We start from the raw sequence: 19,078 nt of genomic DNA, 5'->3' as shown, positions 1-19,078 counted from the left end.
AATAAAGTGGAGAAAGCCATCAACGACTCATCTCCTTCTTTCCCCCCATTGTTTTTATATTATTATTTTATATGCACCAGAGGTGCCGGATCTGCCAAAATGAACATGAAGTCTGATTATTATTTTTTTTTAAATGTCATCAGATAGACAAAAACATAAAATTATGTGTAAATGCCTGCATCTTCAAATCATGAAAATAATAACAGCCTATATCTTACCAATCTTGTAATCTCGATTGGTCTTGTATCCATTCCATGTCAGGGTAGTCCAGGCACATTGTTTGCATCCTGATTAGCGTCTGGCTAATACATGTTAGGTCCAACATAAAATTCCAACCTCTTCTTCTTCCTCCAACTCTTCAAAAACTTGGATCACCTCCCTTGCGCTCGATCTATCGCTTATATCGCTGTTTGAATCATTGTTTGAAGGGCTTTGTATGGCGGCCGTATGTATGGAGCTGCCATCGCTGTTCCCGGTGTGACGTATCACTTCCGGGTTCGTCCCCTTTCAGGCTCGAACTTCAGAAACGCGATTATTTTGTCAAATATACAACATATAAATTATTTTTTTCATGCTTTATTTGTTGGACAATGTTTAATTACTTTAATTGTGACCCTATTTGGCATGTTATGAAATTACTTCACATTACTGCTTTAAGTAACAAAGGCAAGGCAAGGCAAATTTATTTGTATAGCACAATTCAACACAAGGCAATTCATGGTGCTTTACATAACATGAAGATCCACAAACAGATAAAACGATTCGTAAAAATCACATTAAATCAAAAAGAAAGTTAAAAACAAAGACGAATGAAACAGGAAATAAAACTATACATAAAAATCACATTAAATCATCGAGAAAATAATTGAAATCTGAAATTTAAATAAAACAAGCATACAAAAAAAAGCAAATAACTTGAAATCTGAAATATATGGCGGAAAACACTCTGGTGACTTGAAGTTCTGCTCTTTTCGATCCAAAAACTCCATGTAGCTTGTATCACCGAGTGTCAAGACACAGCTGTGAATGGCCACAGCCAGATTTTTGGGGGATTCTATGGGTGAAACATGGTCTTATAACAAAGGTCGCAATGCAGAAATCACAGACATCAAGGAGTGGTCAAGATTTTCCTTTTCATATATTTACCATTTTAAACTTTTTTTTTTTTCTTCTTTCAATTTTTCCTTGTTTGGATCGATTATTTATTATCTCAAATAACGGAAAATGCGACAGTAACAAAAAAAATACAATTAGGCAATAATTATAAGGTAGATATCCGTGACTTATTTACAGACATCATTTTTTTCATTGTGACGTAATTTGTTTAAATGTTTAAAATATGCGAGTGAATACATTTTTAAAGTAGTTTTTTATTTTTTTATTTTAAACTAAATATTAGACATCAATTAATGATTCTAAGCTTAAAAATGACAGACATTTTGAGTAATAAATATAAGTACTTAGCTTCTTTTCATGGCTGGGATGAAACGAGCGGTTGCGTGACGTCTGTAAATGGGGTTTCCAGGGTAAAACGGACAAATTAAAAATAGTTCGGGGGCTTAATGCGCCATGAATCTGCTATGGCAGCATATATACATATTGTTGTATCAAAAACAAACGTTCTTTTGGCTTAAAATACAGTTTATTTTAAAGAGGGGTGCAAGAGCAAAAACTGCTTTTTCAGACTTACCTTCAGGTAACTTGTTCCAGAGGTCAGTAGCATTAACCAAATTGCTGCTTCACCCCGCTCGGTTCTTGTTCTTGGAACAGACAGTGGTAATCGGCACATGTCTACTTACAACTATATAAATTATTTTTGGTCAACTACAATATTTTTTGCCCAATTACTTTTACTACTTTAACTTACTATTTCCTACACATTAATCTTTAGTACAACTACTGAGTTGCTCTCGCTTCAACATTTCTTTTATATCTTTTTTTTTTCCCAACTAGAAATTACTTCAATGCAAAATTTAAATTAATAGTTTTTTTTCCCAAAATTTCCCAAAGGTTTCACCAAAAAACCACAAGACCACAAGTGACTAAAAATGCAAAATCAACACTTGAGCATATTCGTGCATCAAATTTTAGGTGTATTTGTAAAGGTGGAATTTTCAATACAGTTCTCATATTGGATCTCATTAGATTGTGCAGGTGTACCTAATGAAGTGTACAGTGAATTTGTGTGATATATGTAGAAAAGAAAAACAAGTATATAAATTTCAGTTGTAGTCACGCAGAATGGCTGTCGTCTCATTATGTCTGCTTGTATTAATGAAGTGGTTAGAGTCTCGCATGCACAATGGTTTTATCAGTTGCCTTCTGACGCTTCAGGGAATTAAGTCGAAAACATTTCGTGTTCAGCCATCAAGCCGTGATTTTTATGAGGACGACGCTAAAAATCAGGAGTGCGTAGATTGACTTTTACTCTCACTCTCTTGATCAGAATGATTGAAGACTGCGGGTGGAGCGAGGACAACATGGCAGACAGACGGCAACTGCTTGTCGAGATGAGTAAGTACCAAGGCGCACATGCTTGCATCCTGATCTATACTGGCCTCCTTTCACCTGCTGTCCATTAAAATGTCCATTTCTCCCAAGTTTGCGTGTAAGGCAAATATGATGGAGATTAAATGGTTCCACTCACGTCATATCCAAATTGATGATGAACTGAAAGAGGATAAAATCACGCCCTTTTGTACACCACTGCAAACTATCTGTACCAAATGTATCCATTTTCTTTGGACGGTTTGCCTGTGAATTGCGTGGCACATACTAAACAAGCATTTACATTAATATTCACTGCTGGCCAAAAGTATTGGCACCCCTGCAATTCTGTCAGATAATGCTCAGTTCTCCCAGAAAATAATTGCAATTACAAATGCTTTGGTAGTAATATCTTCATTCATTGTGCTTGCAATGAAAAAACACAAAAGACCCAAAAAATTCAATCATTAACATTTTACACAAAACTCCAAAAATGGGCCGGACAAAAGTATCGGCACCCTCAGCGTAATACCTGGTAGCACAATCTTTAGAAAAAATTACTGCAAACAACCACTTCTTGTATCCATCAATTAGTTTCTTACAATGCTCTGCTGGAATTTTAGACCATTGTTCTTTGACCAACTGCTCCAGGTCTCTGAGATTTGAACGGTGCCTTCTCCAAACTGCCATTTTCAAATCTCTCCAGGGATTCAGGTCTGGACTCATTGCTGGCCGCTTTAGAAGTTTCCAGTGCTTTCCCTCAAACCATTTTCTAGTGCTTTTTGAAGTGTGTTTTGGGTCATTGTCCTGCTGGAACACCCATGACCTCTGAGGGAGACCCAGCTTTCTCACACTGGGCTCTACGTTATGCTGCAAAATGTGTTGGTAGTCTTCAGGCTTCATAATGCCATGCACACAGTCTAGCAGTCCAGTGCCAGAGGTAGCAAATCAACCCCAAAACATCAGTGAACCTCCGCCATGTTTGACTATGAGAGCCGTGTTCTTTTCTTTGAAGGCCTTGTTTTTTTTCCTATAAACTCTATGTTGATGCCTTTTCCCAAAAAACTCTACTTTTGTCTCATCTGACCAGAGAACATTCTTCCAAAACATTTTTGGCTTTCTCGGGTAAGTTTTGGCAAACTCTAGCCTGGATTTTTTTTATGTCTCTGGGTCAGAAGGGTCTTCCTGGCTATCCTACCATAGAGTCATTTTTCATTCAGACGCCGACAGGTAGTACGGGTCGACACTGTTGTACCCTCGGACTGCAGGACAGCTTGAACTCGTTTGGATGTTTGTCAAGGTTCTTTATCCGCCATCCGCACAATCTTTCATAGAAATCTCTCGTCAATTTTTCTTTTCCATCTACATCTAGGGAGTGTAGCCACAGTGCCATGGGCTTTACACATATTGATGACACTGCGCACGGTATACACAGGAACATTCAGGTCTTTGGAGATGCACTTGTCACCTTGAGATTGCCCATGCCTCCTCACAATTTTGCTTCTTAAGTCCTCAGACAGTTCTTTGGTCTTCTTTCTTTTCTCCATGGTCAATGTGGTACACACAAGGACACAGGACAGAGGTTGAGTCAACTTTAATCCACTTTAACCGGCTGCAAGTGTGATTTATTTATTGCCACCACCTGTTATGTGCCAAAGGTAAGTAACAGGTGCTGTTGATTACACAAATTAGAGAAGCATCACATATTTGCCAATGCCAATACTTTTGTCTGCCCATTTTTGGAGCTTTGTGTAAAATGATTATGATTTAATTTTTTTCCCCCCATTCTCTTTTCTGTTTTTTCATTGCAGGATAAATAAATGAAGATATTACTACCAAAGCATTTGTAATTGCAATCATTTTCTGATAGAAATTGAGTTAACCAATAAATTTGATTAATTTTAACCTTATCATACACGAATTATGATTTGTTTTAAACCCTCATAACATTTAACTCATTGGGTATCATTGACAGTGCTAAACCCCCAATCCTTTTTGACTGGACGGGTTGGATGAACATTTGTTCATTCGCCCTTCCCAGTCAAAATGGATTGGATGTCTAGCGACGTCAATAGCACTGAAACTTGAGCTTTCACAGCCAGTCAGTTTACTGTAAATGAATTGGACGTTTATCGATATGAGTAGAATGCAATGAGTTAAAAACTAGGAAAAATCATATTAATAATATTTAAACTTTTGTAATTGATCAAAATTAGTCACTTGCCCTATAAAGTGTTATAAATCTTACAGTGTCAACTTTTGAATAGATGTCTAGAGTAGTGAAAAAGTTTAATTGTATCATTATAATGTTGAAGTACAGTTTTGTTCATTTTCCTGTATACAATATCGGGGATGTTCTGATCCAATCATGTGACCTGAAATTGGGCCCATCGCGCCATTTTTTAGGGTATTGGAATCGGGTGAAAAGGATTGGGTTTTTGATTGAAAAAATATATTTATGTTTTGGTGCTTAGAGCGGAAGTTCAGATTTTTTTACATTTGGCTTAATCTTCGAGTTAGCGGGGGTTTAATTAGTCGGTGGAGTTGATCTCACCAAATTCCGTGCAGTTTGTTATTTATTAATTTCAGGGCTCTGGAGTGGCTAAGCTAGCACTAGAGTCAATGGTCCTATTCTAGCATGCCAATAAAAAATGATAACAGATCTAACATAGTCAAATAAATTCAAAATGCACATCATTATTCAAAATACCCATGCTGCCAAAACAGTGTCACACCAGACTTCCGTTATTCATTTATTTCTGCAAGACTATTTTTCTAGATTTGTAATGCGATCACAATAGAGAGGAGTGATTCGGCCACTCGTGCTCATGCTGCATTTGAGGAAGGTGGGAAGTCGGACTTATGCCACTCAAATGGCACCAGTTGCGACCTCAGAGCGTTCCAAGCGTTTTTTATTTTGGCCATCAAAACACATGTTGACCTCCAGCAAACCTGCCTTCTCGTAAGCGATCAAATAGTCAAATAGAGTCGGGTCGCGGGGCCAGCAGGTTTAACAGGGAAGCCCAGACTTCCCTCTCCCCAGCCACTTCAACCAGCTCCTCTGGCGAGATCCCAAGGCATTACCAGGCCAGCCGAGAGACATAGTCTCTCCAACGTGTCCTGGGTCGTCCCCGGGGCCTCCTGCCGGTGGGACATGCCCGGAACGCCTCTCCAGAGAGGTGTCCAGAAGGCATCTGAATCAGATGCCCGAGCCACTTCAGCTGGCTCCTCTCAACCCGGAGGAGTAGCGGCTCGATGCTCAGTCCCTCCCGGATGACTGATATTCTCACCCTATCTCTAAGGGAGAGTCTGGACACCCTGCGGAGGAAACTCATTTCGGCCGCTTGTATCTTGGATTTTGTTCTTCAGGTCACGACCCACATCTCGTGACCATAGGTGAGGGTAGGAACGTAGATCAACTTGTAAATCGAGAGCTTCGCCTTTCGGCTCAGCTCCCTCTTTACCGCCACAGACCGGTTCAGAGACCGCATTACTGCAGGCGCTTCACCAATCTGCCTGTCAATCTCCCGCTCCCTCCTACCCTCACTCGTGAACAAGACCCCAAGATACTTGAACTCCTCCATTTGGGGCAGGATCTCATCCCCGACCCGGAGAGGCACTCCACCATTTTCCAACTGAGGACCATTGTCTTGGATTTGGAGGTGCTGATCTTCATCCCAACCGCTTCACACTCAACTGTGAACCGCTCCAGTGAGATTTGGAGGTCACGGCTTGATGAAGCAAACAGCACCACATCATCTGAAAATAGCAGAGATACAATGCTGAGGCCACCAAACCGGACCCCCTCAAAGCTTCGGCTGCGCTTAGAAATTCTGTCCATAAAAATCATTAACAGAATCAGTGACTTGTCGAATATTAAGCCTGCTGTCAAAAACTCTGAGCTTCCCCTTTAATTTTCGTACAGCCTCCAACTCTCCCTCCTGCTGCTTATTTTGGTCAGCAGGCAGCCAGAGTTTGCTACTCAAAGTTAACGATGATTGACAGGTTTGTAGCTTTGATCTGGCAAGTGAAGGGTCTGTAGCTCTACAATCAAAGGGCACAAATGTGACAATCATTATTTAGTCAATCTTCGTTGTCTAGAGCAGGGGTCACCATCTGCCGGGCCGTGGACCGGTACCGGTCCGTGGCGCATTTGCTACCGGGCCGCACAGAAATAATAATTTAATAAACATGGCATTCTGGCTGAAATAACCCTGTGCCCCTGCTTAACACACCAATATCTCTGGCTACTCTAGATATAATACTAAGGGATAGATTAAAATGTGGTCATGGAAATCCATTGATTGGACAGCTAGTAGTACATCTTGTTTATGTATATAATATATCTATGTGTACTTGTCCTTGATAATAACGTATTGCTAGGCCGTGGTCGCAGCACATTTGTTCTCGGAAATAATTAGCCCCGACACGAGCGAAGATGACTGAAAAACAGACGTCTTTGGAGATATTTTTACGGCGAAAAGGGCACATGACGAGCCTACAACCTCGAAGACCCACGAACTGCGAAGGAGTGGATTCCGGACCCGTTTGTGAATAAACCGAGTGATTCGAGCATGTCTGTGCAACAGGAAAATCAACTTGTAGAGATCGCAAATGACGGCGACCTTATTAAGCGTACATTTGAGACAACAACTCTACCGAGGTTCTGGATTAAAATCATTGTGGAATATCCTGACATCGCTACAAGAGCATTGAAAACCTTGCTACAATTTCCAACATCGTATCTTTGTGAAGCGGGCTTCTGTTTAACGACAATGCGACGTTGTTAATGGTGAGAGCGGTGTGCAGTTGTGTGCAGCGTACATGGCAGGATATATCTGAGGAGAACTTTTCTACAAGTCCTTCCATGATCAAACGTAAGTTAATATTCCTTTCTTTCAAGAAAGTTTGTAGTGTTTACTTTGGAATCGCTACATTTGCGCATTTTGCGGCTATGTTTAACGTTACGCGCATGTGCATAACCGCATCGTTGAATTTTTGATGGGTTGCAAAATTTGTCAGAACACCGGTCCGTGAAAAAAAGACCCAAATAACACCGGTCCGTGGTGCAAAAAAGGTTGGGGACCCCTGGTCTAGAGGATGTTCTTGGCAGTGTGAGCGTCAAAGTGTGAGTGGATTTGAGTGGTCTCATATGAATTATATAAATGTTATGGAGAGTGATTAAAAAATGTGAGCGCGCCTACATTTTATGCTGGTGCCCCTTGAGAAAAAAGGTAGGCGCACCAGTGCAACCAAACCTCCAGCTTGTTTATAAAAACGTAACCCCTACTATGATACTACAATTTAATGTTGGTCATCATGGTGGCAGTACTTTTGTTTCAAGAGACACTCATTTGAAGTTTTCTCTGAAGCACAACCCACAACCACGACAAAAACAAGTCCTCCCCACAAAAGAAGACTCTGGACTAAGATTCAAACCCAAGAACTCTGAGGCAGGGGTCCTAACACTAGGACAGTACCCTGCCTCGGCCGCAAACAACCACATTACTGCATTGTTAAACTAACCATTTTACCAATTGTTTATGTGTGTTGTGTATTTAATAAATGTCTTTTGGTCATTCTGAAAGAAGTATCGACTTGAGGAAAAAAATGCAGGAAAAAATATATTGCTGTGAAAAAGTGAACTCATCCGATGCATTTTTAAGACCTTTCACAATAAGGGCTGAAAAGCTTGACTGAACTTTAGTTAATTGCTGCAGCTCTAGTCGTCGGCCCATTAAAAAGTAACTTCACACTAGACTGAGAGGCAGCGCCACGCTTGTATCGCTTTGGACGGCACCCAAGGTCCTCGACAGGCTTGGTATGAAGTGTTTTGAAAGCTTTAAAATTTGTTTTTACATTTTTATATCCTAAAATATGCTTAACTTGTTCGCTGCCATTGATTGTCAGTCACAGCCAACCCTTTCAATTAAATTGCATTGTCTATTTCACAGTTATCGCTGTCAATGGCAGCCAGTGAATTGACGCAATCACTTCCAGTTAAACTGTATTTGATGTTTATCGTTTGCTTTTGCTGACTTTGAAAGTAACAAAAAAATGCTCAATTTAGGGGCTTCCACAGTATTTGTTTAACCCGCGTGAGGATTTGTAATCGTAAATATTGAACAGATTTAATTTAAATTATAATTGTTAGTGAAGATTGTTTACCAAGTACATTGGGTTGAAAAATTCAGGCTCAAATATAGACCCATTATTTGGTCGATGTGTATCCCACCCCACTGACAGTCAACAATCCAAATTATGATCAACACCAAATTTGCCAGATTCATAAAAAAGGTTAAAGATTATTTGATTCTAAGATTATTCATTCCAAAAATCTTCCGCAGGGGCTCAAGATTTGGACTCCATTCGATTGTCAACATACAGGACGGCCTGCAAACTCAGATTTGTGCAAAAGAAATGCAATTGTGAGTACAACGTGTCCCCTCATGCTTCTGCTCTCATTCCTCCATGCAACCTGTACTTTATTCCCCGCTGGTTCCCCAGTGCATTTGATCGACATCTGGAACATCATTGAGGCTTTCCGAGAGAATGGCCTCAACACTATGGAGTTAGACGCTGAGCTCCCTGTGACCCGCCTGGAAGTCGTGCTGTCCACAATACTGTACCAGCTGAACAAGCGCATGCCCACTACGCACCAGATCAACGTAGAACACTCAATCAGTCTGCTGCTCAACTTCCTTCTGGCAGCCTATGACCCGTGAGTCACGCGTCTGGTCTTTATCACCTGAGGTGGGGAGAAAATACAGTCTGGAAGGGAAACCGCGAACTATTGCCTGAAAAAGTGTTGCAATGAGTGCAAGTAGGGAAAATGTGAAGACTGAATATCTCATTAATTAACAACAGGGCCGAGAACCAAAAGTGGTATTTGCCATGTTGCAAAATTGATTTTGCCATGTGGCATTTTTTTGCCATGTGGAATGTTTTTTGCCGTGTGGCAGAATAGATTTTGCCGTGTGGCAGAATAGATTTTGCCATGTGGCATTTTTTCTTTACCATGTAGCATTTTTTTCTGCTATGTGGCAAAATTGAATGTATTTTGCCACGTGGCAAAATGGATTTTGGTTTGTTTGTTTGTTTGTTTTTCTGCCATTTAATATGAATGGAAAATTGGAACATGCATAGCTGTCAATGGCATAGCCTGACTTGGTTGTCAGTTGAATTTCAATGCGCTGTAATGTGAAGTGTATGGTCAAAAATCACAGCCACACATGTTTTTCTGCCATTTGATATGAATAGAAAATATGGACGTGCATAGCTGTCAATAGCATAGCCTGACATTGGTGCCAGTCGAATGTCAGTGCGCTGTAATGGTAAGTGGATGGTCAAAAACACACGTTTTTCTGCCATTTAAAATGATTGGAAAATGTGGACGTGCATAACCGTCAATGGCATGGATGTGCATGGTCTGCAAAAATGCCAGACACCCCAAAAAATGCCACATACCAAAAAATAAATAAATGCTACAAACCAAAATCCATTATGCCACATACCAAAAAAAAATGCCATATGGCAAAATCAATTTAACCACATGGCCAAAAAAATGCCACATGGCAAAATCAATTTAACCACATGGCCAAAAAAATGCCACATGGCAAAGAAAAAATGCCACATGGCAAAATCAATTTTGCCACATGGCAAAAAAAGTGCCAATTGGCAAAATCCATTTTGCCACATTGCAAAAAAAATGCCACATGACAAAATTCATTTTGCCACATTGCAAATACCACTTTTGGTTCTCGCTGTCTCTCTTTATTAATGTGACTACTTATTTCAGTCTTTAACCTCTGATTTCATGTGTCTCTCTATGTGAATGACTATCAGTTTCTAATCTTTGTTTCTAGAGAGGGCCACGGCAAGGTTTCTGTCTTTGTTGTAAAGATGGCCCTGGCAACATTCTGTGGAGGGAAAATTCTGGATAAATTAAGATGTAAGCTACATTTTTCTCAGTAATAACAGTGTGTATAAATGTATAAGATTTTGCAAAATTTTTCAAAAGGACGTAATTGGTTATGTTGTGTCATAGGACTCATAAAAAAACATGAGATGAACACCAACATTACATTACCTGGTGTATTGGTGACTATTATTCAAAACATGGTTGAAGGTCTGGTTCAATTTTTTCATCTACCGTGTTTTTCGGACTATAAGTCGCACCTGAGTATAAGTCGCACCAGCCTTAAAATGCCCAACTAAGAGGAAAAAAACATATAAGTCGCGCCAGAGTATAAGTCGCATTTTGGGGGAAATTTACTTGATAAAATCCAACACATAGAACAGATAAGTCATCTTGAAAGGCAATTTAAAATAAAAATACAATAGAAAACAACATGCTGAATAAGTGTACAGTATGATAATGTTACATGATGCATGAACAACGAAATGCGAACGTGGCCGTATGTTCACGTAACTGGGGCGCCGTATAGGGGTGAAAAGTTAGACTGATTCTAAGGGCCCATGCCCTAATGGGGGCCCACAAAGAAAATTAGAACATTAGGTAATCGTTAGCAAATTTAAATATTAATCATTATCATTTTAATAGGAATAAAACAAAGGATTTCGTTTTCTTGTTTTGTTTTTGGCAAAAAGTAAACACCCAGAGAGCATATTTATTGCCAGCCCCCCCAAATAGCAAAGAAAAGAAAGCAAAACAGGACATGGGTAGAAAAGGCCAACAGGATTTGACAAAGTACTTCACAAAGGAAGGTTGGTGTCTTGTGTCAGTGTAGTGCTGAAAATTAACCTGTTATCTTAGCTCCGAAGCGAGGTCCCAGCTCACGCCGTAAGAAATACGGGATTTTCCCGGCCTCAATGAGCGACATGCACCTATTAAAAAACATGAATTCCAAATAATGACGGCATTTTTGGGTATCCTACAGCTGTTGAAAGTTGGTGTAGAAATGTTCTTTTTTAAAATCGGTTCGAATCCACTTTGTCAAGAATTTATTGAATTTAGTTTGTCATCAATTGAATTTAGTTTGTTAACAAGGGACCTCGCTTCGGAGCTGTAGCCTATGGTGTAGATCACAAATTTCCAGATGAGGCTAAGCCTACTCCATAATGAAATACTGTAACTGTTTGCTAGCTAGTGTTTGCTTCACTTTTAGCTTATATTTAATCATTACAGCAGACAAATCCTTAGCAATCTCTTCATACAGTACTAAAACAGTTTTATACTGTATACTGTAATGTATACTGTAGTATAGTTAAGTCCAAACAAAACATTTATTCTAGTCATTCATTTTAGTATTTGCTTTGAGAATATTTCTAATAAAAATATTAGGGCTGTCAAACGATTAAAATTTTTAATCGAGTTAATTACAGCTTTAAAATTAATTAATCGTAATTAATCGCAATTAATCGCAATTCAAACCATCTATAAAATATGCCATATTTTTCTGTAAATTATATATATATTCTGTAAAATAATTTGTTGGAATGGAAAGATAAGACACAAGATGGATATATACATTCAACATACGGTACATAAGGACTGTAGTGGGCATTTCACTCTACTGTCATTTAAATCTGTCTATGCTGTCCTCACTCCGAAGCGTCTACTTTTTCCAAAGCTAGACAGCTAGTGAATGACGCCTTAATAATCAGACTTCTTCCTTTTTCATCTGATTTATTAATAAAATGGCCTCAAACCACTGTCCTCTTTAGACCGTAGTGAAACTACAAAAAAAAGTACACAAGCATTGCATTAGCAACAACGTTAGCTTAGCACGCTATACAGGTTCACTAAACATAAACAAAAAGCGTCTCATACAAAAAATATAACATTTCGCTTACTAACATAATATGTACATTCTTTAAAACAACCATACTTACGGACAAATCTTGTCCAAGGATCATATAAGCACAACATTACAACGTAGGCGTCAGCCCGAGACGTCATGCAGCCATATTGAACTGGCAAGAAAGCAATAAACCATGTCGCAAAGCGACCACAAGAGTTCGCTGTTAGACAGCACAAAAAACCTTGCTGTAGAACTTACCAAAAGGCAGAATACTGTCTGAGCCGGACATGTGCGTTAATTGCGTCAAATATTTTAACATGATTAATTTAAAAAATTAATTACCGCGCGTTAACGCGATAATTTTGACAGCCCTAAATAATATATTTAGATTGTAAAAGATGGCTTTAAGTACATTTCATATAGATGATATCAGTCTATTCATTATTGCTCTATGCGCTATATGTTTACCTAAATATATTTTCATCTTAAATTAATGCAGAAAATGTACAAATTAGTGTGTAAAGATTCACCAGAATGCAGGGAATTACGTAGTTGATACTCTAAATGTGTGTGTGTGTCCGGGCACTGGTGGTGGGGCCCAAAATCCCTGGCAGCGCCCCTCCGTAACATAGCTATTAAGAGTTATTCAGATAACTATAGCATAAAGAACATGCTGACAAGTTTACCAAACCATTAGTGTCACTCCAAAACACCAAAATAACATGTGAAATGATATAATAATGTGTTCATAATTTCACACATAGGTCGCTCCGGAGTATAAATCGCACCCCCAGTCAAACTATGAAACAAACTGCGACTTTTAGTCCGAAAAATACGGTACTTGCATTTTTAAATGCATGAGAAAGCCCAGAAGACTCCCTGTGGGAGAAATTGCTGTCAGGTATAACCCTGTATTCCCTGTTATCTGAAAGCGATAACATCATCTAGTGGCTGGTAAGCACTAAAAGAAGGTGATGGATTCCTTGCTGTTTGTGTTTTTTAAACAAAACGATTTGAACAGCTGCCTCTCTTTAATTTGTTTCTCTCAAATAAGTGGGCTAATTGCATTGTGTGTGAGACGCCGTAATTAGCAGACTGCGTTGGAAGCCGACAATTATTTTTGATTCGTTCGTGTGATGTCGCTCCACAGATATTTTTTCACAGATATCCGATCCGGCTGGAATCATGGAGTATGCGCAGTTTGACATGTTCCTGAAGGAGATTCTGAAGCTGCCCATGGCAGTCTTTGAGGGGCCGTCATTTGGCTACACGGAGCAAGCGGCCAAGAGCTGCTTCATGCAGCAGGTCAGGCTTCTTGAAATTCATTCACTGGCATTGACGGCTATAGACGGCCAATCCATTTGAACTGGAGGTGGCTGGTAGTAAATGATCATTTTTATTCCGACGCCAAAATTTATGCATTTCCACTTTTTTCTCGACCTTCAATATCACTTGCTATGCATTGTTATACTGTATGCAGAAAAAGGTCTCTCTCAACATTTTCCTGGACACTTTGATGTCAGACCCGCCTCCTCAGTGTCTCGTGTGGTTACCGCTCATGCACCGGCTGGCTAATGTGGAGAATGGTAGGTTTTCAGAGGCGATTCCCTAACAATACAAGTTGTTTATTGTTTTTCACTCATGTAAAACTGGGTGGCGGATTGACAACAATAGGAACATCTGCATCCTAGGTTGATAATAGTTAAGAACTAATGCTTAAGAAGTTCGTCTGTATTTTTATCTTGTTTGTTTCTGTGTATGATGATTAAATTGTTCTATGCATCATACAAGTCATCACACAAGCAAATGTGTGCACCTCAGGCAGAATGAATTATTAAGACTTAACTCACAAACTTTGTTTGAGTTTGAGTTGAATGTTTTGGGGATTTTTATGAATCATAGCCCTTTGAGGATGAATTATTATCCCTATTTAATGTAAATACAATGCACAACTTTTAAGAGAAATACCATGAATTGGAGGTGTTGTATAATACATAGGCATAAATAAAATGAAGAAAAATGGTCATATTGTGTTGAAGTTTACCTCCAGCTAGAGCCCATGAAAAATGTGTAGGCATACTTTTATTCTTATACCATGTGCAATGTTTAAGGTTACAAATTGATAGATAGTAACATTTTGCTACTCATTGTGAATCAGACCATGTGTGTTTGTCTGCGTTGATAACTGCTGTCTTATTGTAACGTGGCTTGTATCCCGAAAGAGCAACTAATCATCATCCAACCTAAAGTACGTATATCCTTGTTCACTTTAGCCTCTTAAAATATCACAATAATAATCCAGATTTTTCATCCAATGTTTCAAACTTTTCACTTTTGAGCACTGATCTCGCTTGCTAAGAGAGTGATGTGTTCATAGGCTCAGAAATGTCAGTACTCCTAGGACGTATCAGATTAAAAAAGAATAGTATTTGTTATTTAAAAAAAAAAAAAAAAAAAAAAAAAAGAAACTTTGAAAACGAATAAAATAAAATACACATTACTACGCTGATAATACTGTGCCTCATTTGTCAAACTTGTATTAAAAGAAATTAAAAACTTACGATGCATGATTTCTCGCATACGTATTATACAGTGCCTTGCAAAAGTATTCGGCCCCCTTGAATCTTGCAACCTTTTGCCACATTTCAGGCTTCAAACATAAAGATATGAAATTTAATTTTTTTGTCAAGAATCAACAACAAGTGGGACACAATCGTGAAGTGGAACAACATTGATTGGATAATTTAAACTTTTTTAACAAATAAAAAACTGAAAAGTGGGGCGTGCAATATTATTCGGCCCCTTTACTTTCAGTGCAGCAAACTCACTCCAGAAGTTCAGTGAGGATCTCTGAATGATCCAATGTTGTCCTAAATGACCGATGATGATAAATAGAATCCAAATGTGTGTAATCAAGTCTCCGTATAAATGCACCTGCTCTGTTATAGTCTCAGGGTTCTGTTTAAAGTGCAGAGAGCATTATGAAAACCAAGGAACACACCAGGCAGGTCCGAGATACTGTTGTGGAGAAGTTTAAAGCCGGATTTGGATACAAAAAGATTTCCCAAGCTTTAAACATCTCAAGGAGCACTGTGCAAGCCATCATATTGAAATGGAAGGAGCATCAGACCACTGCAAATCTACCAAGACCCGGCCATCCTTCCAAACTTTCTTCTCAAACAAGGAGAAAACTGATCAGAGATGCAGCCAAGAGGCCCATGATCACTCTGGATGAACTGCAGAGATCTACAGCTGAGGTGGGAGAGTCTGTCCATAGGACAACAATCAGTCGTACACTGCACAAATCTGGCCTTTATGGAAGAGTGGCAAGAAGAAAGCCATTTCTCAAAGATATCCATAAAAAGTCTCGTTTAAAGTTTGCCACAAGCCACCTGGGAGAACAAACATGTGGAAGAAGGTGCTCTGGTCAGATGAAACCAAAATTGAACTTTATGGCCACAATGCAAAACGATATGTTTGGCGTAAAAGCAACACAGCTCATCACCCTGAACACACCTTCCCCACTGTCAAACATGGTGGTGGCAGCATCATGGTTTGGGCCTGCTTTTCTTCAGCAGGGGCAGGGAAGATGGTTAAAATTGACGGGAAGATGGATGCAGCCAAATACAGGAACATTCTGGAAGAAAACCTGTAGGTATCTGCACAAGACCTGAGACTAGGACGGCGATTTATCTTCCAACAGGACAATGATCCAAAACATAAAGCCAAATCTACAATGGAATGGTTCAAAAATAAACGTATCCAGGTGTTAGAATGGCCAAGTCAAAGTCCAGACCTGAATCCAATCGAGAATCTGTGGAAAGAGCTGAAGACTGCTGTTCACAAACACTCTCCATCCAACCTCACTGAGCTCGAGCTGTTTTGCAAGGAAGAATGGGCAAGAATGTCAGTCTCTCGATGTGCAAAACTGATAGAAACATACCCCAAGCGACTTGCAGCTGTAATTGGAGCAAAAGGTGGCACTACAAAGTATTAACGCAAGGGGGCCGAATAATATTGCACGCCCCACTTTTCAGTTTTTTATTTGTTAAAAAAGTTTAAATTATCCAATAATTTTGTTCCACTTCACGATTGTGTCCCACTTGTTGTTGATTCTTGACAAAAAATTAAAATTTTATATCTTTATGTTTGAAGCCTGAAATGTGGCGAAAGGTTGCAAGGTTCAAGGGGGCCGAATACTTTTGGGAGGCACCGTACATGATAGAGTATTATACATTAGAAATTAGGGTAAATAAATGTCTTTTGGAGACCTAAAAAAGGCAGGGAACCCAAAAGTCTATATCCTGGTGAAAGTTCATGTATTATAGGTGTCCTAACAACCCCACTTAATTCATGTACTGCCACTGACAGAGACAGAAGACCATTTAAAAAGGATTTAATGTCACTTGCTCTCAATCGAAATGAATGAGTTAGATTTACATAAAGGGCTAGATAATATTCTTTCGGGGGTCATAGTTTCCTCATCCTTGGACTACAGCAAGATAAATGTCACCACTTGTGTCCTTACATGACAATAACGACTTCTATGGGATATTCTATGCAAAAAGATCTGTGTTTAATACCACAATTACTTATATGTGTGTTCTCCCCCCTGCAGTTTTCCACCCGGTCGAGTGCTCCTACTGCCACACTGAGAGTATGATGGGCTTCCGCTACCGCTGCCAGCAATGTCATAATTACCAGCTCTGTCAGGACTGCTTCTGGAGGGGGCATGCCAGTGGTTCCCATAGCAACCAGCATCAAATGAAGGAGTATACATCATGGGTAAGGAGTGGGGAGGGGTAAGGGAGGTGTGTCTGCAGCCGGACCAGTCAATGCGGCTATTTTTGCACCGTGACATAAGGGTCGCATTCAAGCTGTGTTTGTGACCGCCTTATGTGTGTGTTTTTAAAAAGAAATGAGTGTATACCTCTTGTCCTCTGTCCTCAGAAATCCCCTGCAAAAAAGCTATCCCATGCCCTTAGCAAGTCCCTGAGTTGCGCATCCAGCAGAGAGCCTCTTCATCCTATGTTCCCCGAAATGCCGGAGAAACCTCTCAACCTCGCCCATATTGTGTACGTTTTTCTTCTTCAGTTATTTTCCATACATTCTCCACTAAAATTGATCTAGATACTGCCTCCTCTAAATCTTGAGTAACTCCAGTCAATCCCATAGGTCAACTAATCAATTACAGCCTGAGAATGATTGCAATCTACAACAATGTCGCCATTGTTTCCTTCGCAGGGGATTTTGTGTCTGTGTGAGAGTATTTCTGGTGTTTTTTTGTTAAATTACATTGCCCACCCAACACAAATCGCCTCAGGAAGGCAAAGCATTCCTATGAGAATTTAGTAGGAAATCCTATGAAAAATCAGGTTTAAATATTTTTTTTGCAGGCACAGCACATAATCCAGACTTTGCAGTCAGAACAATGAATTCATAAGTTGTCAATGACGGCAATCGACTTTTTTAAAATCACATTTTAACTTGGAGAACTGGCCAACTCTTCTCAGTGCAAATGGATTGGATTTCTATCACTGCCACTGGCACTGAAACATCATCATTTATTGCCAGCCTGCCCAGATAAATTATGCTCAACTTCTATTGCCATCAATGGCAGATAATGAATTTAACAGACTCTTTCTCAGCACATTTATCACTTCACAAAGTTGTCAATAAGATGTACCACTAGTTGGCATTTACTCTTTTAATACAAAGTAGTTATTTTCATATAAAAGTATCTGTACTGCTTGTTGATATTAAACAAGTGACTTTTCTCTTTTTCCTTTCCTTTGTTCTCTGTTAGAGACACGTGGTGAGTGTTCTTTGATTCTTTAACACCTCCCAAAATGTGTCCTTTTGAATCATAGTGTATTTTTTTCCTCCAATGCTTTGTAATCACCCACTACTCACCCACTCTTTAGCGGGTGTTAAGTTCTTTTGCTTTGCTGTTCATTTCATTGCATGTATTTGGTAGTTTGTGCTTCTATAGCTTAATATTTCACAAATGTGATTTTTGTATTTGAAACCACAAACCTTGTGCTCTCCCTAGGCCACCAAGACCAATGAACATCCCCAGTGAATACTCGTTTTCCCACTCCATGCCAACATCAGGGAACCCGTACTCTACCAAAAAGTGAGTAGAGCAATGGCTGTCCTGGATTTTTTTTTTTTCAAGAGTTCATTTCAAAACAATTGCGTATGCCTGTATATTACCTCCTCTTGCTGAATGCACCTAGTTTGCCTTACACCAGGAGTCATGATATTGCTCAACATCTGTTGAAAGGCAGGGGGTAAGTGACACAGGTGTGTGAGAGTGCTCTGATGCGTGTGTGCAGTGCACTAACATGGGTTATAAAAATAAAATAGAGATGCAACCCAGTTGAAGATGCCTGATAGATTGGTCAAAGTAGAGCAATATCGTCACCAATTTGTTTTTCAGGTATTGTCAGAATAAAAGTGCATAACAAATGTATTCATAATTTCTGCTAGGTGAATTAGTTACTACCTACCCACATACCTACCCGGTCCGTGTACCCTTCGGCCATTCATTGTTCGTTTCTAATTTTAGAGAAAAAAACTAGCCCAATTATGTTTTTTGTTTTTATGTGTGTTAGCAAAAAAACGAGAAATTAATCATCTCCCGTTTCCCTATTAAAAACTAGGTGTTTCCATAACAGAAAACAATCCTTAATCTATTTTTCCAATATAAGTTTATTAATCTGTTTTGATTTATAAGAAGAAGAACATTGTCTTCGGGGTTCATTTTAAAAGCGATCTTGGTGGAAAAGAAATATTAGGTGCATTTTGTTTTTCGACTTCTGTTC

General features: G+C 39.3%; 1 protein-coding gene across 8 annotated transcripts in view; it reads left to right on the top strand.

Annotated features, from left to right (window-relative positions):
• Positions 1 to 19,078, top strand: part of dtna (dystrobrevin, alpha) — a 55,831-nt gene that overhangs the window by 23,854 nt on the left and 12,899 nt on the right. For 3 of the 8 annotated variants that reach the window (XM_057857755.1, XM_057857757.1, XM_057857758.1), the window contains exons 2-10: positions 2,447 to 2,514; positions 8,835 to 8,915; positions 8,995 to 9,208; positions 10,353 to 10,438; positions 13,402 to 13,556; positions 13,732 to 13,837; positions 16,870 to 17,036; positions 17,202 to 17,326; positions 18,304 to 18,387. In XM_057857755.1, the coding sequence (XP_057713738.1) occupies positions 2,447 to 2,514; positions 8,835 to 8,915; positions 8,995 to 9,208; positions 10,353 to 10,438; positions 13,402 to 13,556; positions 13,732 to 13,837; positions 16,870 to 17,036; positions 17,202 to 17,326; positions 18,304 to 18,387 (1,086 nt within the window). Of the gene's footprint in view, positions 1 to 2,446; positions 2,515 to 8,834; positions 8,916 to 8,994; positions 9,209 to 10,352; positions 10,439 to 13,401; positions 13,557 to 13,731; positions 13,838 to 16,869; positions 17,037 to 17,201; positions 17,327 to 18,057; positions 18,067 to 18,303; positions 18,388 to 18,490; positions 18,545 to 19,078 lie in introns of all 8 variants that reach the window. The other 5 variants (XM_057857753.1, XM_057857759.1, XM_057857754.1 and 2 more) reach the window with 3 other exon arrangements.

This window comes from Corythoichthys intestinalis, chromosome 14 (assembly GCF_030265065.1).
Source record: "Corythoichthys intestinalis isolate RoL2023-P3 chromosome 14, ASM3026506v1, whole genome shotgun sequence".
Taxonomy (NCBI): domain Eukaryota; kingdom Metazoa; phylum Chordata; class Actinopteri; order Syngnathiformes; family Syngnathidae; genus Corythoichthys; species Corythoichthys intestinalis.
The sequence above is the reverse complement of the archived record's forward strand: the minus strand, read 5'-3'. Positions and strand labels throughout refer to the sequence as shown.